Source organism: Setaria viridis, chromosome 3, assembly GCF_005286985.2.
Source record: "Setaria viridis chromosome 3, Setaria_viridis_v4.0, whole genome shotgun sequence".
Lineage (NCBI taxonomy): Eukaryota > Viridiplantae > Streptophyta > Magnoliopsida > Poales > Poaceae > Setaria > Setaria viridis.
In genome coordinates, this window is record NC_048265.2 from 14,554,853 (window position 1) to 14,575,251 (window position 20,399).

The following is a 20,399-nucleotide window of genomic DNA, read 5'->3' on the forward strand; positions in this document are numbered from 1 at the left end:
CATAGTCATTGCACGTTACAGTCGTGAGATGCTTTCCTGAAGTTGACTTCACCTATGAGTTATCTGGTCTATCCTACTACTTGGTAAAAGAACCTGCTATTCCAAATTAGTTATCATTGGTCAATGATCTCTATCCTCGATGTTAATGACAAGTTAAAGACTTCATTATAAAAACGGTATGTTAATATCATTCCCATGCGATTTGGATCATGATCTAGATCATTAAGGTGGGTTGATAATTTGGTAATGGAGTTTGTTACAAAAGTTCTTTCGATGGTGTCCACTTCTCATATCCACTCTTATAAGATAGCACTTCTTTCAGATCTCTGAAAGGGTCACACATAAGCTTGCCCCCAAAAGAAATCCCTCTGCATTATTAGTAATTAGTATTTAGCTGGCATGAGTACTTTTTCCCAAGCTATAATTATTGAAGAGTTTGGAAAATATTTGGATAGTGCCTAAGTTTGAAGTTTGGATTCCTTGAAAACAGAATGGATGGCACATACACTTGTAACTTCATATCAAGTTGCGGATATTTTGCTTGATGGGAATATTCTCTCACTAATACTGGTTGGCATGTATGGATTAAGAGATGTTATATTTTAAATATAAAATGAACAACTAGCGCTTGGTGTTATGATTACAATCTTGCTTAGTTTTTATAGTTCAACGATGAAGTTACCTTTGGCATAAAAGAGTTGTGTTGCTAGTTTTCTGCCACCAGTCTACCATCTGTCCATCTCGTCTCTTCTTTAAAATGTTCTTCCTGCAAATCCGTGAGTTTCCAGAAAAACTGCTTACCAGCTGGGAGTGGTTTTGTTATCCTGATTGCATCACCTTGCAGATATTCATTTGTAGGGTAACCCACCTCAAGAAAGGGCCTCCAAAGGTTTCTCTTCTCAGTACTGCTGCAGTGCTGTGGTGACTTCAAGAAACACTAACCTAAAAGACACACCCTTAATTGCTCATTTGTTTCTATCCTATTGCCTTGTTATCCTACATGAATCTGGGATGTCACTTGGTAAGGCAGTGAGGAATTTTAGGGGCACAATTTTTGGCAGATTAAGTTGGTTTTACTCTCTAGAGGAACCTTCTCTGGCGTTAGAGTATTGATGCTAAAAAATCGCCACTTGCAGTGACATCTGTACTGGATGATATCGGCTGACCCGCATAATGAAGATGCATGTGCAGATCAGTCAAGGAGAAAATAAGTCTGACAAATAATCAACACCATCCATCTCTGAAGCTGCTTTTATTTGTTCTTATCCACTCAGCTCTTCAGATCGAAATATGATCGGATCAAAGTGCAACTGTGCAAATCAAATCAAATCGGAAACAGCATCATTATTTTATTCATCTTATCCTGAGGTGGTCTTAAAAACGATGGAGAATGCTTCCGGAAAAAAAAACAATGGAGAATATATTAAGAGCTTAGTCAACCCCTTAGTTGACTATAGAGAAGCAATCCCTCCTTAATCTATGCTGAGTTTTTGCAAGCAACATCAGTTCAAAAATGATTGGGCAGTGCTCCTGCCATTTTATTCAAAAAAAAAAATCAGTTCAGGTCATTTAGCTCAGTTCATTGCGAAGATCACAACTTGGAAAATACCATCAATATGTCCCAATGACGTTGTGGTCTCCTGGCACCACATGTCGTGCTAACAATAGATGGTATATAGTAGATACCATTATGCACATTGTTTGCACTGCTTAACTAATTGAAACTAGGACTGATAATCACTACTAGAGTATATCATATATGTTTATTGGGATGGTCTCAGATGGAAAACAAAACAAAAAAGGTAACCGTGAAAGGCCTTTAGGTGAAAAGCAATATAATCAAATGGAATCGTTCTAGTTCGTCCTGAAAAGCAGCAGCAACAAAGTTAGATGCACGACACCATGAGTGAAGCTGTTTCCTTCAACAGACTTTCACGAGAAACATTCCGTGTGATCTATGATCTATCCACCGCCCGAGTCCAAATTACCCCACCTCACCAGTTCGGCCCATTAAGGACAGCCAACAATGAGATAGACATCAAAGCACTCCCCCAACCCCTAGACCAGGCTATTCCTTGTCTTTTTACAGGTAATATCTGATCAGCAAACGTGCAATAACATCAGTTTGTTGGCCTTGAAACCTCAGCAACGTAAGTGGCTTCTCGTCATCCCTCCTTACATGCCACAGAACTTGGAAATGGTGAGGGCCCGCATAAGGTCGATGTTGATCATCTGTACTTGCCTAGCTCCATTTTCTTCTTGAGTGCCTTCTGTCCATGGTATATGAATGAGTCGATGATGCCAGAGACAGTGAACACGCCTGAGGATCATGCAAACCAAAAATTAGTTAGTTGCATTCATAAGTACCACATCAAAATCCTAGTTAAAGCTATTTTTATCAAGAATTTATACAGAACTGCAATTGATTATGAATGCGGAAATCTGGCTCCACAAAGCTTTAGTGTGCTACAATCAAAAGCTCAGGTTAAACTATTTTATCAAGGACTAATGCAGAACCGCAGCAGATTGATAACTGTGGGCAGTTAATTCCACAAAAGGTATGCCAAAAAGTACTGTCTAAGAATTACTGTAAAGCTTCATTTATGTCCGAGTGAGACTGTAGTGGTAGCAATCTTTTGACAATTCATACTACAGTTCATAATAAAACAAAACAGAATTAACTAGTTCTTTGTGCATAAACTAGAGTTGATGCGCATACCGCCCACAATAGCACAAAGGTTTGTCAGGTAGTGGAGTAGGGATCTATTTTCTTCTGTGAATATCACCTGCAAAACAAAAGGCAGTTCAGTTTTATAGGGGTCATTGACCTGAAGAACTGAATTGTGGCTTTCAATCTGAGAAAACTACAACAATACTAACTGGACTAATTGAAACATTTAAGAATCAATTCATACAATCACAGGTTTGCTTGTATATTGCCCATATCTCTTAGCATTCCTGATGCACATGCACAGGTATGTCTGGAAATTTATTAGCAAAAAGGGTTCTTAGGACCATGTCCACCACCTCTTCATTTTTTTTCATGCACTAACTTTGCTTCAACTATGGCCTGCGACTTCACATGCATGCGACTATAGAACAGAAAATAGGGTAAAAGAAAGGTATTGCATTTAGCATCGTCCAAAGTGGAACTGAATAATAACAGTTCGTGCATATTGTACATGAATGTGCAGTTGATATACACAGCTGCACATAGGCGAAAAATTTAGAACTGTGAGGCTAAAAGCATGAAAAAAGATAAAGCCAAGGAAGAACAATGCAAGTAAAAATATTTATGCTCTACAGAACACAGTATATGCATCTTTTATCCTCTCCACTGTTACCTTTATAGGTGAGAAGTCATAGAAGAAAAATACACCAGGTTGGGGTTTTGGACGAACATTTCCATCTCTAAAGTGCTCCGTCACTGAGAACTGGGAATGAAAGTAACAAGAAGATATTTAATGTTTGAGGGGATAAAAAAGTTGTACATACATATATAATCATTCAATTAATTCCACAAACCTGGTTTGAATGAATCTTGCGCCCTCTTATATCAGTGTATATTGTCGGGACAACCTGGGTAGGAAACTCATAAGTTTCTTATGCAACGATAAATGCTTAGACCAAGAGCAGTCATAGAACTGTAAATAAAATGGATGGAGAAAGACTCACTTTTATGAAATACTGGTATGTCCCATCTGATGCTGGCTGTGCCCACTGAGCACTGTGTTCATGAATTGTAAAGTGGGTAAGAAAACTTTCCAAGAAAAAAACATACTTAGCATAACAGTAATGCCTGAAAACGGAATAACGCATTTTGTGCTGAAAGAGCTAAATGTAGATACTTACCCATCAAGTGGATTAACAACACCAGGGAATTCTGTCCCAAAGGACAGTTTGTTTATTTTGTGAGTAATCTGGTAAAGTTACAAGGTAATATTAGAAACACTGAATAGAAACACCAAAAAATAAGGGAAAAAACTGTTCACATGATCTACTTACATTGAAACCACCTTCAAGTACTGATAGCTCAGGCACATCTACGTTTGATTCATAAAATCCTTTTCCCGGGGCAAAGTGGAAATTTCCAGCAACTTTACTGACATCTAAAAAGCCATGGACATTGCAGCCTTCGCCTTGCTGAGTTTTAACTCTTTCAACAAAATCCTCTCTTGTGCACTGTAATAGTCATAAACACCATTGAATCTCAGGAATAAAGTGTGCAGGAAAACTTAAAAAACACAAAAATAGTTGCTTGCTAATTATAAACCAACACATGAAATATACAACTCTAAGTTCTAAAGAGCTAGTATGCGGCGAATGACAAAAATGTTCAGGTCATTGTAGATCCCAATTTCTGTTATTCAGGGCAGATCGATCAAGGAACAGAATATATAGGCTAGGAACATCGGGGAGATGGTGATATATCAAGCAATGCACTAAAGTTGATAAAGTAAGATTCTCTCAAAGAAAAGCTGAGTATTAAACTACAGATGAATAAACACAGGTAATACAGCTGATATACCTGGTCAATTAGGTCAGGATTTGTAAGGGCCCATCCTTTCTTCTTATACGCCTCCCTGACTTCTTCACAAGAATTACAGCATTGCTCATCCGACTGAACTCCGAATAGGTGCAAGCCATGCAATGTTAAAAGGTAAAAAAGCATAAGATGGAGAAGGAATGCTGAAATAGAAGTTACAATAAAATAAAATGAAACACAAAGATTGTGCATACCTCCTCAGCACCATAACATGTGCCACAATATTGTTCACCTTTGTCAAGCCTTCCTCCATGTTTTTGCAATGGCCTCTCGATCTATACAAAAGTTCAATCAAAGATATGCATGAAATAGCTAACAGTAAAATGAAGCCACATGAAGTTGGCCTTATATCTTCAGCTGGCCAAGTTTCATTGTGGTTGTGGCACATAGCAGAGGAGACATGAGGGCATTATATTACTAGAATAACTTCAACATAATATACTGGTAATGTTTCCATGCTAGACTCAAATGTACCGGCCTTAACCATGATTAAAAACATGTACGGATGCGAACTTTAAACTTCCAACTTGTTGATGTCATGCCACAATATGGTTTTCTGACTCCATGAGTTCTAGAAGCTCTTTGAGGAGCAACAATTCTGCAGTGAACTAGTTGAAAGCACACATGGGCTAGGAATGGAAGACTTAAGAATTTACTGATATGATCATGATACTGTCTTTATAAAGACCCATCATTTTGCAGAAGCTGATGAAGCAAGGTTGTTATCAGCTTTTCTGCCAAGTCTTCTATTTTTTCCCCTAATAAACCCACAGGCGGCTCTCAAAATTTCAACCTTGTATTTGTAAAATATTAAGCACAATGCGCTATTGGCTCACAAATGTGCACCGTGTATTAGTCGGTTGGCTCAACTTTTGAAAGAAAAGTATAGAAATTATACGCATACTTCATCAACCACAACTGCTACAATTGTCAAAGAAACATGCACATACAGGTCTTTGGTCGAGGTCGGGTTTGTTTCTGTGGCGCGTATATAGGCCTCTTTTTGTAGGTTTGTGGGTGTGTGTTCTGTGCTGGGGGTTTTAGTCCTTAACCGGACTTTTGTATTCTCTTTTCTCTCTTAATGAAATGACACGCAGCTCTCCTGCGTAGTTCGAGGAAAAAAAATCATCCAGACTAAGCTGACACAGCACTCAAGTCCTATGTTTTTGCAAGTATGCAACAGAATCACTAACCTTTGTTCCACCAATGCCTCCTTTTCTTGCTTCAATAACATTACCGTGTGAATCTAATCTTCTTTTCTCAATGTCATGCCTCTGCATGGAAAAGAACAATGGAACCATTATATGAAATATCAACAAATATATTAAAAGATTATCAGAAAGTAAGATAACTTCAGAACGTACAATGTCATGATGCTGCTCTCCACTAATATCTGTCGTATCAACGCTGAGGAGAGTGCAAGGGATACTCGGAAAAGTAACATCAAACTGCAAAACAGAGCTAGCTTTACAAAAGACATTCAAAACTACCAATTGTCAGGCGCGTACTACCCTACACTGTATGTGTCTGTCTATACAAAATAGAAACAACTGAAAAATGACCTGCACATTTAATTGGTAGAAAAAATACTAACGTTTACTCGTAGCCTTTCTCCTCTTGATGTGTCCACCACTAACTTAGTCTCTGTTGCTGAATAAAAATATGATCCTGAGAAAATATTATGCACACAGAAAAATCATTAGTAGCCGCTTGAGTCTGCTAATTTAAGCAAAGGATGTAACATAACATCATTTCCTTAAGAATAATAGTATGTTAGTAAGAGGAACAACATCAGTAGATAATACATTTTATTAGAGGTGGCAGCAAGTTGAGGTGAAGTTTCTCAAAGACCATAAAAAATTGGAAAAAAAAAAGAAACACCAAATGCCCGATGGATTTCATAACAGGATGCTAAAATTTACCAAAGGAAAAAAAAACTACAAAGCGTAATATCCGAATTGCATCAGTGGTAGTGCTAGGCATCAGCCTTATTTGGCCCTTTTTGGTTCAGACAAAGACAGATGATGGACATATTCCTCACTTCTATTGTCATTTTGGCCTAAACACTGAAGTTTTACTATGACGAGTTCAGAGCAAACGCCATGTGGACGCAGATGAGGTTGTGTCAAAAACAATGAATATTCTGCCATAAGCTGGTGATAAATTAGCTAGCACTATGAAGGAAATAGTTGCATATTTTTTTTACTTAAATGTCATATACACACAGGTGCCATCACAGCACTGACCTATTGTTGTTGATACACACAAAAGGCAAAACATGAAACAGGTACTACTGCGGTACTGCCTTAGGTTCCCAAAAAGGTGATGCAAGTTCATGACGGTCCAAACATGCAAACTAAAAATAGAACCTTCCTCTCCACTAGAATTTACTGAGACACAAATAGTAACGGCAAAGTAGAGCTAACCCAGTAACCCTCAGTACCTAATTGTTCCCACACGTGATTTTGAACAGGAAAAGAAATATAAACCCAAAGCTTCTAAACTTTAACGATAAAATTGAGACGTCAGCAGAAAATTAGAGTATTGTCCCCCACCAAACTGGCACGACCACACGAACTAAACCGAAAGAAACTGAAAATACAACCTTATTTGAAAATATCCAAGTATATCAGTGTCTCCCATTATACATTAGGATTTGTGGCAATGCCAAGTAATTTCTGCCTACGAAAACTCGGATCTCATCCTCCACACCACAAAAAGCAATAAAGCTAAGCCCAAAAGGCCGCCTTCATCTAGAAGTAGCAGGCGCACGCTCAGAAGCTTCTCGAAAATAAACTTTTTTTCCAAACACAATCACATCGGGCATACCAGCCCGGCGTCATTGAAACTGAATCTTGCCCAAAATTAGCAGACAGCAACAATCAGCCCAATCAAAAGGCGTCCCAAAATTGAACTTTTTTTTTTTACAAAGTTGTTATAACTCGAATTCCACAACCATGCCGGGCCATGAAGAAACCAATTGAAAAGAAAAACAAATCGGATCAGCGCCGGCCGCCGGGTGGGCACTTACTGGTCTCGGAGATGAAGAGCAGCAGCATGACGACGGCGGCGACGAGCGTGACAACGCCGCCGGAGAGCGTCCGCTTGTAGAAGTCCTCGTTCACCTTGGGGTACGCGTCCAGCCGCTTGAGCTTCTGCAGGAACTCGTCCATCTCTCCCACTCTCTCCAACTCCCCCGCCGCCGGCGGCGCAGGAAGGCAGCGCGCTCAGATACCTCTCGCTCGCTTGCTGTGGAACCCTAGCCCGCCCTCTGATCCGAGCTCCCGAGAGCAGGCAGCCGTGGAAACCGCGGCGACGCGGCGCGAGCTTTGACCGCCGCTCTCGATGCCGCCGGGGTCGGGCTCGGGTCGGGCGGAGGCGAATCAATAGATTGATTACGGGGACGAGGTAACGGTGGGATTTAGGACAATTTCCACGCACGCGTGCCACGCGGCGGGAGGTCATTGGCTGCCGGCCGCGGGAATGCGTTGGTCTCCGCCGACGTGGCAGGCCCGGTTCGGTTGGGAGGCTGGTGCACGGGATTAATGGGTGGTTTTATTTATCGGAAACTTTTTATCTTGCTCGTGTGAAGAATATATAAGAGTTTGGGTGTTGAAGAAAAGATAATCTCACTAGGCAGTTTAAGAACGCCAGGTGAGAGCTTATGGTTGGTGAGCTAACCAGGGGCTCCGTAGCAGTTTGTGGCGTGCTAGGTGTGGATCTGCGCTGGCTGCTAGAAGTTTCGGAAAGGTCAGCTCCAGGTTCCGGTGCAGTCCACAGCGTGTCAAAAGCTTACAAATTTTCCAACGCAAAGAGCACCTCTAAACCGTGCGCCCAACGGTTCTGACCTGTTCTCGCGTCGCCGGCATGTGGTCATGTGCCAGGTTCATACGCGTGACTTCGATAATAGGTACAGCATCAGGAGATCCACAGGCCATCGTACGAAAACGTAGTAGCCTTTGATTACATCGCTGTACATACCCCAGAGGCTGGTAGCACACCGTGCACGCCGTTGCGATAGCGACATGTATTTCTTGCGAAAACAACGCGCGGCAGAAGAATATTGGCAATTTAGCGCACACAAAATAACACACGAAACATACTACAAATGCCACGTTACCTTCTGAAGATGCAAAACCAAACCAGGCGATCAACGAATCATACCAAGCTTAACGAGCAACGCAACCCCAGCCAACCAGCATTGCCCAGCAGATCATCACATATACTGACCTGATTTGATGTGATGTGACCCACACCAACGAGACCACAGAAATAATTATGACGATCTCATCAAACAAAACCATAGATATGCCTTACATAGCAACCATATGAGGTATAATCTGTATGCAAGAACAACTCATCAAAGACTAAAGACAAACAAGAAACGGCCATTGGCCTTGCAACAAAGGTCTGAGCCCTATATCTCATCTCATCTAGGGATAGGCAAAGCTCGCTCCTCTTCTTCGCTCACTGGGTGCCAGGGGTGGTGCTGATGATGTCCGAGTCACCTGAAGCATAAGAGTGTTAACGTTTGTTCGGCTACAGTTAGGAACAGCAGATGTGGCAGTTACTGAAACAAACCTGGGTCAATGATACTGAGGCAGCACACTCTGTAGTACTTGCCACAGGCAGTGCCAAGATCAACATTGTCTGGAACAGAAGGGAAACACAATGTGTAAACACACATATAATAACAATCATCATTGGGAGTGGGAGAGAACTTGCACAAGATTATTCAGAAAGAATGACGATCTTACTTCCATGGAAATGATGCACGCTGACTTTGGCAAGCATGGCATAGTACTCAATCTCAGACTTCCTAAGCGGAGGGCAGTTGTTTGCGAGGATGATCAGCTTCCCTGAACAAAGACAAAATCGATGGTCAAGTAGAGCTCAGAATCATACGAACTGGAAAACCAACACTAGAACCTCATTTAAGTTACTGTAGATGTCAAAACAATATTGTTTCCATAATCTTTTACACAAGCACATTGAATTGATGGTGAAGTGATTTGTCGAGCAGGCAAAAAAGAAGGATTTCAGGTGTTACTTTTGCACTTAATAAGCTTCACCCACAAGATCTCATTAAACACCTCAATAGATATACATCTACCCAACATTACATTAATATGTTGCATACTTAGCTAACCCCATAACTCAAAGATGCTAGAACCACTTAATTCAGTGCACTAACATGTGGAAAAAACCAACAATAAAGGCATAAACAAATATTCCAACCTCCATTTGGCTTCCAAATTTAGAAGAAATCAAGGAAAACTTTAACCAAGAGGCTGGAATTGTTCTAGGGCGCTGCATTCATCTCAAAGGCATTAAATTAAGCCAAAGAGCCAAACTCCAGTCCCAGTCATAAACTATGGAAAAATACAACTACATGTAAATACAAATGGCTACCACGCTATATACATCAGGATATTGTGACAGAATCAACCCACTTAAAACAACCAATTAGCAAAGAAAAACAGCTCCAAAGATAAGTCGAAAAACAAATGTCTCAACCCCCATTTGTCCTTCGGATATAAAGAAATAAAGAGGACTCTTAATCAAAAGGCTGGCATTTTTCTAGGGCACTGCATTCATCTCTAAGGCGTTGTACAATGAGGCCAAAGAGCCAAACTTCAGTCCCATAGTACAATCCAAAATTCAAGAATCTAAAGCCCTACAGTGAATTGAAGGAGATGGCAATGTGACTCAAAACCTATAAATTACACAATGAACTACCTACGAAGGAACCACTCGCAAATTTTCTACATCACAAACAAGCAAGCATAGTCCACAACATATTCAGCTGGAAGTACACATCAGCTGCATTCCCAAACCATACAGCACATTAACAGATTGCTAAACGCATCACAAAAGATTCTATAGGAATACAAGCTGTAGTGTTACACATCGAAGTTAGAAATTCAACAGGAAGGCTAATAGGGTGCCATATATTCACGCGCCTACGAATTCATACAACCCCGCCGAGACTATCTTTTATCTAACAAATGGAGAGCAGCGCTCAGAAAAGAAATGTGATCCATACCCTTGGAGTTGCGCAGCGTCTTGAGGACGGTCTTGTAGCCGAGCGTGTACTTGCCGCTCTTCATCACCAGCTGCAGCTTGTTGTTGATGCTCTCCGTGCTCTTCTTCTGCACAGATCGAAAACCATCAGGAAAACAACCACACGGACGAAAAATTGACCTCGAAATGGGAGGGACAGTGCACCAGAGGAGATCGGTTAGGGTTCGTACCGACTTCTTCGTGGGAGCCATCGGATCGAGCGGCCGCAGGCGGCGATGAGCAAGGGCGGCGGCGCGAAGGGCAGCGGCGAGCAGCAGAGGCGGCGCGAATGGGCGGCTCGTTAGGGTTTAGCACCAGAGGGAGTATATAATGGGCGGCCCGTAGCCCGAAATTACAGAGTTGCCCCTGGCCCTAGATACCGCTGGACCTTACTGGGCCTCGTCAAGCCCAAACATTTCTAGATGGGCCTATACGTCCAACATTATTTTTTCAGGGGTGGGTCATATACTCGTCGGTAGCCTATGGGCTCGCTCGCCTCCAGTAGCAAAACCCTAACCAGAGCACCTACCCCGCCGCCGCTACCACCGCTGCCGCCGCCTCCTGCTCCGCCGTGAATTCACTGCTGAAGATGGGGAAAGGGAAGAAGGAGAAGAAGCCGCTGGACATCCTCGCGGGGTCCGACGACGACTCCGACGGCGGCGGGGAGGACAGCTCGAAGATCCAGATCAACGAGGAGTATGCTCGCCGCTTCGAGCATAACAAGCGGCGGGAAGCGTTGCAGTACTACGAGAATCTTAAAAAGCAAGGCCTCGCTCCCCCGTCTGACGACGAGAAGGACTACGGGGAGGTGTCATCCGAAGAGGATGAGGACGCCATTGCCTCGCGCACCGTCGACCGCCGCCTGTTCGAGGTGATCCGCCGTATCCGCAGCGGTGACCCCGCGATCCTCGACAAAGACGCCAAGGTTTACTCCTCGGAGGAGGAGGGCGGCGAGAAGAAGGAAGGAGAGTCCAAGAAGAAAAAGAAGGCCAAGAAGGAGAAGCCTTTGTACCTCAAGGACGTTAACGCCCGACACCTGCTCGAGGAGGGCCCCGAGTTCACAGCTCAGACCAGCCGGAGCAGCAGGTACGATAGGATCGCCTACGACGAGCAGCAGAAGAAGGGGCTGGAAGCCTTCCTTGAGGCACAGAAGGAGGTTTTAGGTGATGACGATGACGATGATTTGTTCCATGAGAAGCCGAAGGCTGGAGCAGCTGCTGATGAGGATGAGGATGAGGAGGAGAAGCAGACGAAGGAGCTAGCTGGTGAGGTTTTTGGGAAGGATGAGGAGCTGGACGAGAACGAGAAGTTCTTGAAGGAATTTTTCCTTAAGAGGCCGTACCTTGACTCGGGTAAGAAGTCCTATCTGGAGGATATCCAGGAATTGTCGGACGAAGAGGAGCTCAAAGATCAGGAAAAATATGAGTATGTTTACAGTTTCCGGCATGAGGAGGCTGAGGCATCAGGGGCAGTGGTGGCAGACCGGGTAATGGGACATTCAAGGGTTGTTGAAGGGTCTGTGAGGAAGAAGGAAAGCAGCAGGAAGCAGCAGCGGAAAAGCAAGGAGGAGCGGATGGCCCGGGCTAAGCAGGAGCAGGCTGAGGAGCTGAAGCATCTCAAGAATTTGAAGAAGAAAGAGATAGCAGAGAAGCTTGAGAGGATCCGGATGATTGCCGGGATTGAAGGTGATGCTGCTTGTAAGCTTGGTGCTGATGACCTTGAGGAGGATTTTGATCCAGAGGATTATGACAAGAAAATGCAGGAGATGTTTGATGACAGTTACTATGAGGCTGATGATGTTGATCCTGAGTTTGGAAGTGGTGAGGAGATGGATTTGAAGAAGCCAGATTTTGATAAAGAAGATGAATTGCTTGGGCTTCCTAAGGGCTGGGATAGTGAAAACTGTAAAGAAGAGTCTTCTGCCACCGATGGGAAAGCTACAAAAGGGAAGATCTCTCTCAAGGACAAGGTGGAGCTTGAGAAAGAGATGGAAGAGTACTACAAGTTGGACTATGAGGACACTATTGGAGATCTGAAGACTCGGTTCAAGTATAAGAAGGTTAATCCCAACAGTTTTGGTCTTAGTACCTATGAGATATTGGCATCAGATGACAAGGATCTGAACCAGTACGTTTCCATGAAGAAGCTAGCTCCTTACAGGGAGAGTGAATGGAAGATAACACATCATAGGAAGTTGAGCAAGGATTTGATCCTTGGTGGACAGAAGAAAGTAGGAAAGAAGGACAAATCTGGCAAGAAATCTGGGTCTGCCGAGGGCGGCCCTAGTTCTTCAAAACCAGAGAAAGACAAGCTGCCAATTGAACAAGAGTTAACTGATGACAAGAAAAAGTCTACCAGAAGCAGACGAAGGAAGCGCCGTAATGAGGATCTGAAGATGTCTGCTGATCGACTAGGAGCATATGGAAAGCTAAATTCGAAGCGTCACAAGAGCCATTGAGCTTTGGAGATTCATCAAAGTACATCTAGGGAATTTTGCTTCTCTTTTTATGCATTTTGGAGGGAGTGAAATCTCAATTAACGAGAGTCTTTGCTTCTACTTTGGGAGTTGCAAACTAGTGTAATCCTCGTAGTCATTTCTCTGAGTTTGCAGACAGTGTTGTGCACCTCCTTTCCTGAACCATATAATTTAATTGCCTTGAAGTTTGCTGCTACTATGTTTTGTGTTACTGTCATTTCCTCTTCTAATTTGCTTGAATTGTCAAATTATCCCAGTGATGAATTGGCAGATGAACTCATATATGCCTGTTGAACTGGCCTCATACTAATGTTGTTATTGTGAAATTCTAATGGCATGGCGCCTTATCTGTTCATGCCCACCTGATGCTCGCACGCTTTGTGTGCATGCCATTTATGTCTCAATCTGAATATGTCATGTTAATTGATATATCCAGATAGAACCTACGGTGGTCCAAGGTGCTGCAATAGCAAACCACTGCGGTGGTCATTGCTCCATGCAGTCTAGAAAAGTCAGATTCCTTTGTTGCTTTTGCTCTCCTCTGCAACTGAAAACAAGTGTGCTACCTGTGCTGCTCGAAGCCCCTACCGTGTTGTGCGCCATGATCCCACAAATCTACCCCGATTTGATGCTCCTGAGTTGGTTGCCTCATCCATTTCTCTGAGGAATTTTCCAATTTCTGCACAAGCAGCAAGTTATGCATTCCAGCTACTGGTTGTTGAGAGCTCAATCTGTAGGTGAGTTCCTGTTTTGTTTGGCTTTCTGTTGAGATTCTTGATATTTCTGCATGGCGATGAAGCATTTTTATTTAGGTGCTTATCATTCTGATGTTTCTTTTAAATTGAACTACATGCTGTCGAGAATGTTATTAATGTCGGGTCATTATCTGCAGAAATGGATCACATGGATGAGCATGAGTGCATGACAGTGATGACATGAAAGTAGGGGCAGATGGTGCCTCTAGATTCAGAAAGAAGAGGTCTAAAGTGTGGGACAAGTGCAAGCCCATCTTTGTAGATGGAGTGATTCGGAGTTTCACAGGTGCTCATGGCGTCCAATGGTACAAGCCATTTGTGGCGATACAAAAAATTTGCTGAGCAAAAGATAAATTCTGTCCAAGCCCACTGCAACAGGATGCAGATTTGCCATACGGTATGCTTTAGCTACTGACTAGCTCTTAGGAGAGATGCCAAATTTTATTCCAACCAACTTATATGTTTGTATGACAAATTAGCATGGGTGCTTTAGGCCTTTATCATTAGTTTGTATTACTATCTGTGCTTATCTGTTTGATGATATTTGTTCATTCATCACGGAAACATTTTTTCATGGTGATTACCATTTGGAGGATAAATAATTTTGTTACATTTTTTACTTTTAGTTCTCTAACCCTACTTTGATGTTGTGAAGTATATTGTGGTTAGTGTCTCCTTAATATCTTTGCATGCCGGACTTAAAGAGAAACATTGTGAAACAGAGGGACATACAATAGATTCTATACACCTCATTGATCACTTATTTTGCTTTTATTGCATAAATTTCGTAGTTTGCTAGTTTGTGAGTTGTATAAAGCTATGCTCCTGCTTTTTTGTTCATGCAAAATTGTATGTCTTCAATATTTTGTGCATATTTTGAAGGGAGAGACATACTCAAACTTGTCCAGCATGAAGTGGAAATATCACAAGTCGTCAGAAGGGTGTGCTGTTCCAGTGCAGTATATCAAATTTTAAATCCAGGCTTCAAGGTGAGCATTCACCTGCCTTCACAAATGGTAAGGTTCAGATTGCAGAGTATGCCAGGAAAGTTCCTCAAGGGCAGCTCTGATGATAACAGCCCTGTGGAATGTCACATTCTAGCTTTACCAGTGATGGATGAGATGAATTCCACAGAACAATATACCTCCAGCTCAGATTGCTCCGGACATAAGCTGGGAATTTGACCAAGAAGCATCTTAGCATCTTATCAAGAGTTAACTACATGATTATTTCACATGTCTATCCCTTGTTAATAGTTGAGCATGAATAAAAATGACAAAGTTTGCAAAGAGAATCCTGCATTTAATATCGGTTGAAGCATTTATATAGAAGAGTACTCAATTCTTCTATTTCAGAATGAAAAGGTTGACCTTAAGTGAAAAATTGCACTTTTATCCCATCAGAATCAGATTTCCTTATCAGCAAGTGTGTGAGCTCCTCGTGGAGCTGAGGCCTTAGTGTGGTATCTCCATGCTGTCTAGAAAGTCAGATTCCTTTGTTGCTGGAGCTCTCCCCTGCAACTGAAAAGAGGAGAGCCCCATGGAAGTCCAAGCTGAGTGACAGCAGGTGACGGTCTAGAGCTCGGTTTGCTGCAATCGGGTGGAGTACTGGAGTGTCTTGAACAGCTCCAACACAGCTTTACATCCGGCATTAGGTTTTCTGTTTCCCTGCTTTCAAAACAATAGGTTTGATAGTGAGCTTGCCTGAGACCTTCAGATATCTCACACAGACCAAATTGAGCCATTTATGCAGCAACTTTTGTAACTGTCCTTGAGTTCCAATAAGGAAAAATAATATTAATTTATCCATACATCTGACGTTGACAGCTTAGAGCTTTGGGCTCCTTACAAAAAATAAAAGGAACTCTGCGTGTTTGTGATGCTGTCTGGTACACTGGAATTTTACACTGATGCAAGACAAGCCACAAAAATGAACAAAATTTTGCCTCACTAAGTGAAGACCGATTCAAAGAAGCTCCTGAGCAGTAGCAACCAGGTCAACAAAAACCATTGTGGCCTGACATCCACTTCCAATCACCCCATTTGTATATTCTTGTCATTTTGCCATTAGCACAAAACAAATGCTCAATGGGTTTATTCCATCGTGTTGGTAGTTGCACATGTCCCTTTCTTCTATCGTCACCATCTTCAGCACCCCACGTTACTCTATTTATATGCCCTCTCCCATCTCAGTTTGCTCCTACATTGATCATAGTCAAGCTGCTTATATGATATGGTACATCCCTTTCTACTGCCAACTGCTGCTCCTAATTTCTGTCCTGCTGTTTCCCTATCTTCTTGTTCCCAGAGAAACATACTGATTGTTGCGCTCTAGTTTTTTCTTGTACGGAACACACTGATTGTTGCTGGCTTGCTACCAATTTTCCAGTTCTTGTGGCCACTCAATCAGCATCTGGTACTAGTATTCAGTTCCTTGCATAAACTTGCTGTGCAATGTCCAAGACTGAGAGCAGAAAGCTGTCCGATGACTATGAAGTTGTGGATGTCCTCGGCCGAGGTGGGTTCTCGATAGTGAGAAGGGGAGTGAGCAAGTCAGAAGGGAAGACCCAGGTTGCCATAAAGACCCTGCGAAGGCTTGGTCCGGCGATGATGGGGACGAAGCAAGGGTCAAAGGGTGGCCTCCCAATGTGGAAGCAGGTATCCATCTCTGACGCGCTGCTCACCAACGAGATTCTCATCATGAGGAGGATAGTCGAGAACGTCGCGCCACACCCCAACGTTATCGGCCTTCATGATGTGTATGAGGATGTGCATGGAGTGCACCTGATCCTCGAGCTGTGCTCAGGTGGTGAATTGTTCGATAGGATAGTGGGGCGTGACCGGTACTCGGAATTTGATGCGGCAGCTGTAGTTCGTCAGATTGCGAGAGGCTTGGAGGCTCTTCATAAGGCAAACATCATACACAGGGACTTGAAGCCAGAGAATTGCCTGTTCTCTGACAAAAATGAGGATTCCACATTGAAGATCATGGATTTTGGTTTGAGTTCTGTTGAAGATTTCAGTGACCCGATTGTGACTCTGTTTGGGTCGATAGATTATGTTTCACCAGAAGCTCTCTCAAGGCAAGATGTTTCAGCTGCAAGTGATATGTGGTCTGTTGGGGTAATACTGTACATCCTTTTATCTGGGTATGTTTGATAACTCTTCATTGTGATTCCCTTGTTTATTTTTTTGCTCATAGTTTGAAGGATTTTACTTTGTGTATTTCAGATGCCCACCATTTCATGCTGCAACTAATCGAGAAAAGCAGCAAAGGATCCTGCAAGTAAGTCATTATTGTAGCTAACCTCTGGACATAATGCTGTTATATTATTTGAGTTTGGTGGTGTTAGGAACTCTCCAGTGATTCATATTTTGATGTATTCACCTTTTGAGCATTTCTACAACCTTCTCTGACAATATGGAACACGTTGGCTCAGTTGTAGTGGGAATGGGAGTTCAATCAATTTCTCTAAAAAACACTTTCCATTTTCTAACAAAACCAGAATCATTTGGCATCACTAGTCACACGTCATATTCATGGATGCGATGTAATTTAGACTTACATTCACTGCTGCCTCAATAGACTATCTTCTATATGCTCTTCCAACCTAAATTACATTTAGAAGATGAGATTACCTAGTAGGAACTAGGTAATTTAGGCATAGCTCTGAACCTTCTGTCATCTGGTTTGGAGCAACTGTGCACAGCATGGTAACAGTTCTGTCAATCAGTGCTGAATTGTCTTCTTCTGGTAGCTATCGGCACCTGAATTTTAATTTGTCCTGTTTCGATGGCTAAGTTTTCTTGAGGCAAATGGGACTTGCTTTTTCCTGGGTGTAAAATATTTCTCCTGAGTACAAACTGACCGTTCCAATCCAATTGCTCAGAAAAAAAAACAAAACGTAAGTCGAGTCCAAGAGGTTAGACAAAACTGCGTCAAAATCTTCTTAAAATGGAACAGAGTTAAACAAAAAAAAAGAATATCTTTAAATAAGATGGGTTCTTGGTTGTTTGCTTGCTTCATCAAAGAAGGTATCAATTATTAAATATTCCTTACATTTAATTGGGATGTCTTGCTCTAATGTTGTGCGTTTACCAATTTTTTTCAGGGAGAGTTTAGTTTTCAGGATCACACGTGGAAAACAATATCTTCATCAGCCAAAGAATTGATTTCCAGTCTTCTTTCTGTTGAACCTTACAAGAGGCCAACAGCAAGTGATGTCCGTGCCATGCCCCCCCTTTTCCCATGATGGACATTCTGACTAGATATAACCGTACTGAACCATGTATCATTTTGAACCAGCTTCTGAGGCATCCTTGGGTGATAGGAGATTGTGCAAAGCAAGATCTCATGGATGCGGAGGTCGTGTCAAAACTGCAGAGGTTCAATGCTAGAAGGAAACTGCGGGCAGCCGCAATAGCCAGCGTCCTTAGCAGCAAGGTGGCATTGAGGACGAAAAGGCTGAGGAACCTTTTAGGAACCCATGATCTTAGCTCAGAGGAGCTAGACAATCTGCGCGTTCATTTTGCACGAATGTGAGTATAAGCAACTTGAATCCCTTTTTTGGTTTTACTTGAATTTCGATTCTAGCATTTCTCATTTAGCAATAAGAAGAGGTTGAAGACTGAGCTATTCAAAATGTGGCTTATATCCATATATCCTCCAGAATCAATTTTAAGCGTAAAAGAATCCATACTTGGTATGAAAAGTGCATGGCAATTATTGACAAATGCAGAATTCGAGAATCATGATGTTTACATTTGGCGTGTCATGTGTTAAGCAAACTGATGTGGCATTTTTCTTTTCTTCGCGTGAAAATTTCAGTAGTTCCAATACTTGGTAAAAATCTGCATAGCTCCGAAACCTTTTCATAGGACACCTGATGTGTTTTGTTGACTGTACTGAAGAAGAGAGCGATCCTGGCGCAGATGTGCGGATGGAGAGAACGCCACGCTGGAAGAGTTTGAACAGGTCCTGAAGGCGATGAAAATGGACGCGCTGGTTCCGCTGGCGCCTCGCGTGTTCGACTTGTTCGACAACAACCGTGACGGCACCGTGGACATGAGGGAGATCCTCTGCGGGCTCTCCAGCCTCAGGAACTCCCGAGGCGACGATGCTCTCCGGCTCTGCTTCCAGGTAACATTGTGCTCGCAGTTGTTTTGTGATGCCTCTGTGCATTGCTGATTCGTAACCTGGGGGGGGGGGGGGGGGGGGGGGGGCGCTGCTTTTAATATCTGAACATGACAATCTTTGGCCAAAACAAAATAAAAAATGTCTGATCATGAACACTTGAAATAATATCTCAGATGTACGACGCCGACCGGTCAGGCTGCATCAGCAAGGACGAGCTGGCGTCGATGCTACGAGTAAGGGGATTCAGAAAAAAAAAAAGACAAAATATTTGCTTCACCTCTATTATAGAAACTGGTGTTTGTTCGAGCTTCGGTTAGAAACGCTGACGACGCATCTACTGCTTTGCTTGTGACCCCAGGCGCTGCCGGAGGACTGCCTCCCCGGGGACATCACGGAGCCGGGGAAGCTGGACGAGGTGTTCGACGAGATGGACGCCAACGGCGACGGCAAGGTGACCTTCGACGAGTTCAAGGCGGCGATGCAGAAGGACAGCTCCCTCCAGGACGTCGTCCTCTCCTCCCTGCGACCGGTGCAGTAGACAAATCATCAGGATTCATTAAAATTATTCATGGAGAATAATAAGTACTTTTTGACGCTGCATTAACTATTCTGTCTGAAACTTCTGTATCCCGGCCGGCCGTATGCTGGAAACGCGTTCAGACTTGGTCCCAGATGCCTTGCCGCGTTGGCAGCTGTATTTTTGTTTTGTTTTGTTTTGTTTCTGAATGAAGCCTGCCTGCGTCATTTCGGTCACGTATAAACAGTCAAATACTGTGTGATTGGTGATGGTCCTTGGTCGTCGTCCATCCCACTCCGGAGTCAACGGACGGCAGCTTTCTCTGGCCTGTCAAAGGTAGGTAGCCCACGGGCCTCCTCCTGGGCCGCGCAGATCCCCAGACGAGTAGCTGAGCAGCCCATGGAGTTTTTCGGAGATCTGATGAACGTGCTTGCTGACGACTGCGCTGGGATGCAATCCTTTTTGGTGGATGGTCACTCATCGTGAGGATCTACGGTATCAGGACAGGAGACGTGTGCGCCTTCATCTTCGGCGAAGAGGGTGACTCTCTGTCAGTGAGGGTGCACGTCCTTAGAGCAGCTCCCACGGGATAAAAATGGGGGTGCAGTGCAACAAGTTTTTCATCAGTCACAGTGCATATCTAGATGCATATAAACATCTATGAACTAAAAAGTCAAAATAACCTATAATTTGAAATGGAGGAAGTACGAGCTGAACATTTGAGAGTTTTGTGCTATCTGAACATTTGATGATGAGCAGGTGACGAATTCTTGCTGTACCAGATTTGAGTACTCGATTGTCGGCAAGGTGCTGTTGTCCTGATGAGCCAAAGCATGTGTGTTTGGCCCAAATGTTTGGGAGATGCAGCCTCTTTTAAAAACTCCGAATCTGAGCTGCCTGGGTGCT

The 20,399-nt window shown here is 43.0% G+C and overlaps 4 protein-coding genes and 1 long non-coding RNA gene across 5 annotated transcripts; 2 read left to right on the plus strand and 3 right to left on the minus strand.

Annotated features, from left to right (window-relative positions):
• Positions 1-1,818: 1,818 nt before the first annotated feature.
• On the minus strand, positions 1,819-7,940 carry LOC117848594 (uncharacterized). The gene is made up of 13 exons (XM_034730057.2): positions 7,578-7,940; positions 6,141-6,214; positions 5,911-5,994; positions 5,740-5,820; positions 4,741-4,821; positions 4,529-4,621; positions 4,006-4,182; positions 3,853-3,920; positions 3,676-3,727; positions 3,526-3,579; positions 3,345-3,434; positions 2,720-2,786; positions 1,819-2,320 (listed from the first exon to the last, which is right to left on the minus strand). Exons 1-13 carry the CDS (start codon positions 7,717-7,719, stop codon positions 2,229-2,231), a joined length of 1,155 nt encoding a protein of 384 aa, XP_034585948.1. The 5' UTR covers positions 7,720-7,940; the 3' UTR covers positions 1,819-2,228.
• An 879-nt stretch (positions 7,941-8,819) lies between these two features.
• On the minus strand, positions 8,820-10,959 carry LOC117848596 (large ribosomal subunit protein eL30). The gene is made up of 5 exons (XM_034730059.2): positions 10,801-10,959; positions 10,593-10,698; positions 9,304-9,405; positions 9,128-9,196; positions 8,820-9,054 (listed from the first exon to the last, which is right to left on the minus strand). The coding sequence occupies exons 1-5, from the start codon at positions 10,819-10,821 to the stop codon at positions 9,014-9,016; spliced, it is 339 nt and encodes a 112-aa protein (XP_034585950.1). The 5' UTR covers positions 10,822-10,959; the 3' UTR covers positions 8,820-9,013.
• A 124-nt stretch (positions 10,960-11,083) lies between these two features.
• LOC140222363 (uncharacterized) lies at positions 11,084-13,281 on the plus strand. The gene has a single exon (XM_072292729.1). It carries the CDS (start codon positions 11,199-11,201, stop codon positions 13,065-13,067), a length of 1,869 nt encoding a protein of 622 aa, XP_072148830.1. The 5' UTR covers positions 11,084-11,198; the 3' UTR covers positions 13,068-13,281.
• A 401-nt stretch (positions 13,282-13,682) lies between these two features.
• LOC117848597 (calcium and calcium/calmodulin-dependent serine/threonine-protein kinase) lies at positions 13,683-19,647 on the plus strand. The gene is made up of 10 exons (XM_072292730.1): positions 13,683-13,822; positions 13,978-14,237; positions 14,723-16,075; positions 16,229-16,988; positions 17,071-17,125; positions 17,952-18,062; positions 18,146-18,378; positions 18,772-18,979; positions 19,150-19,209; positions 19,335-19,647. The coding sequence occupies exons 4-10, from the start codon at positions 16,294-16,296 to the stop codon at positions 19,512-19,514; spliced, it is 1,542 nt and encodes a 513-aa protein (XP_072148831.1). The 5' UTR covers positions 13,683-13,822; positions 13,978-14,237; positions 14,723-16,075; positions 16,229-16,293; the 3' UTR covers positions 19,515-19,647.
• Positions 18,540-19,393, minus strand: LOC140222364 (uncharacterized). The gene is made up of 2 exons (XR_011897762.1): positions 19,254-19,393; positions 18,540-19,035 (listed from the first exon to the last, which is right to left on the minus strand). It is a non-coding gene; the product is annotated as an uncharacterized lncRNA (long non-coding RNA).
• Positions 19,648-20,399: the final 752 nt, after the last annotated feature.

What these genes read in the sequence shown, in the direction of transcription:
- LOC140222363 (XM_072292729.1), top strand. Translation starts at nt 11,199, where the DNA reads ATGGGGAAAGGGAAGAAGGAGAAGAAGCCGCTGGACATCCTCGCGGGG.
- LOC117848597 (XM_072292730.1), top strand. Translation starts at nt 16,294, where the DNA reads ATGTCCAAGACTGAGAGCAGAAAGCTGTCCGATGACTATGAAGTTGTG. An exon ending in AGAGGCCAACAGCAAGTGAT is followed by an intron (nt 18,063 to 18,145) that starts GTCCGTGCCATG and finishes ATTTTGAACCAG; the next exon opens with CTTCTGAGGCATCCTTGGGT. An exon ending in CGCGTTCATTTTGCACGAAT is followed by an intron (nt 18,379 to 18,771) that starts GTGAGTATAAGC and finishes ATCCTGGCGCAG; the next exon opens with ATGTGCGGATGGAGAGAACG.
- LOC117848594 (XM_034730057.2), bottom strand. Translation starts at nt 7,719, where the DNA reads ATGGACGAGTTCCTGCAGAAGCTCAAGCGGCTGGACGCGTACCCCAAG. An exon ending in CATGTTATGGTGCTGAGGAG is followed by an intron (nt 4,622 to 4,740) that starts GTATGCACAATC and finishes TTCGGAGTTCAG; the next exon opens with TCGGATGAGCAATGCTGTAA. An exon ending in GTTGTTAATCCACTTGATGG is followed by an intron (nt 3,728 to 3,852) that starts GTAAGTATCTAC and finishes TCATGAACACAG; the next exon opens with TGCTCAGTGGGCACAGCCAG.
- LOC117848596 (XM_034730059.2), bottom strand. Translation starts at nt 10,821, where the DNA reads ATGGCTCCCACGAAGAAGTCG. An exon ending in CGTGCATCATTTCCATGGAA is followed by an intron (nt 9,197 to 9,303) that starts GTAAGATCGTCA and finishes CTTCTGTTCCAG; the next exon opens with ACAATGTTGATCTTGGCACT. An exon ending in CCTCAGTATCATTGACCCAG is followed by an intron (nt 9,055 to 9,127) that starts GTTTGTTTCAGT and finishes CTTATGCTTCAG; the next exon opens with GTGACTCGGACATCATCAGC.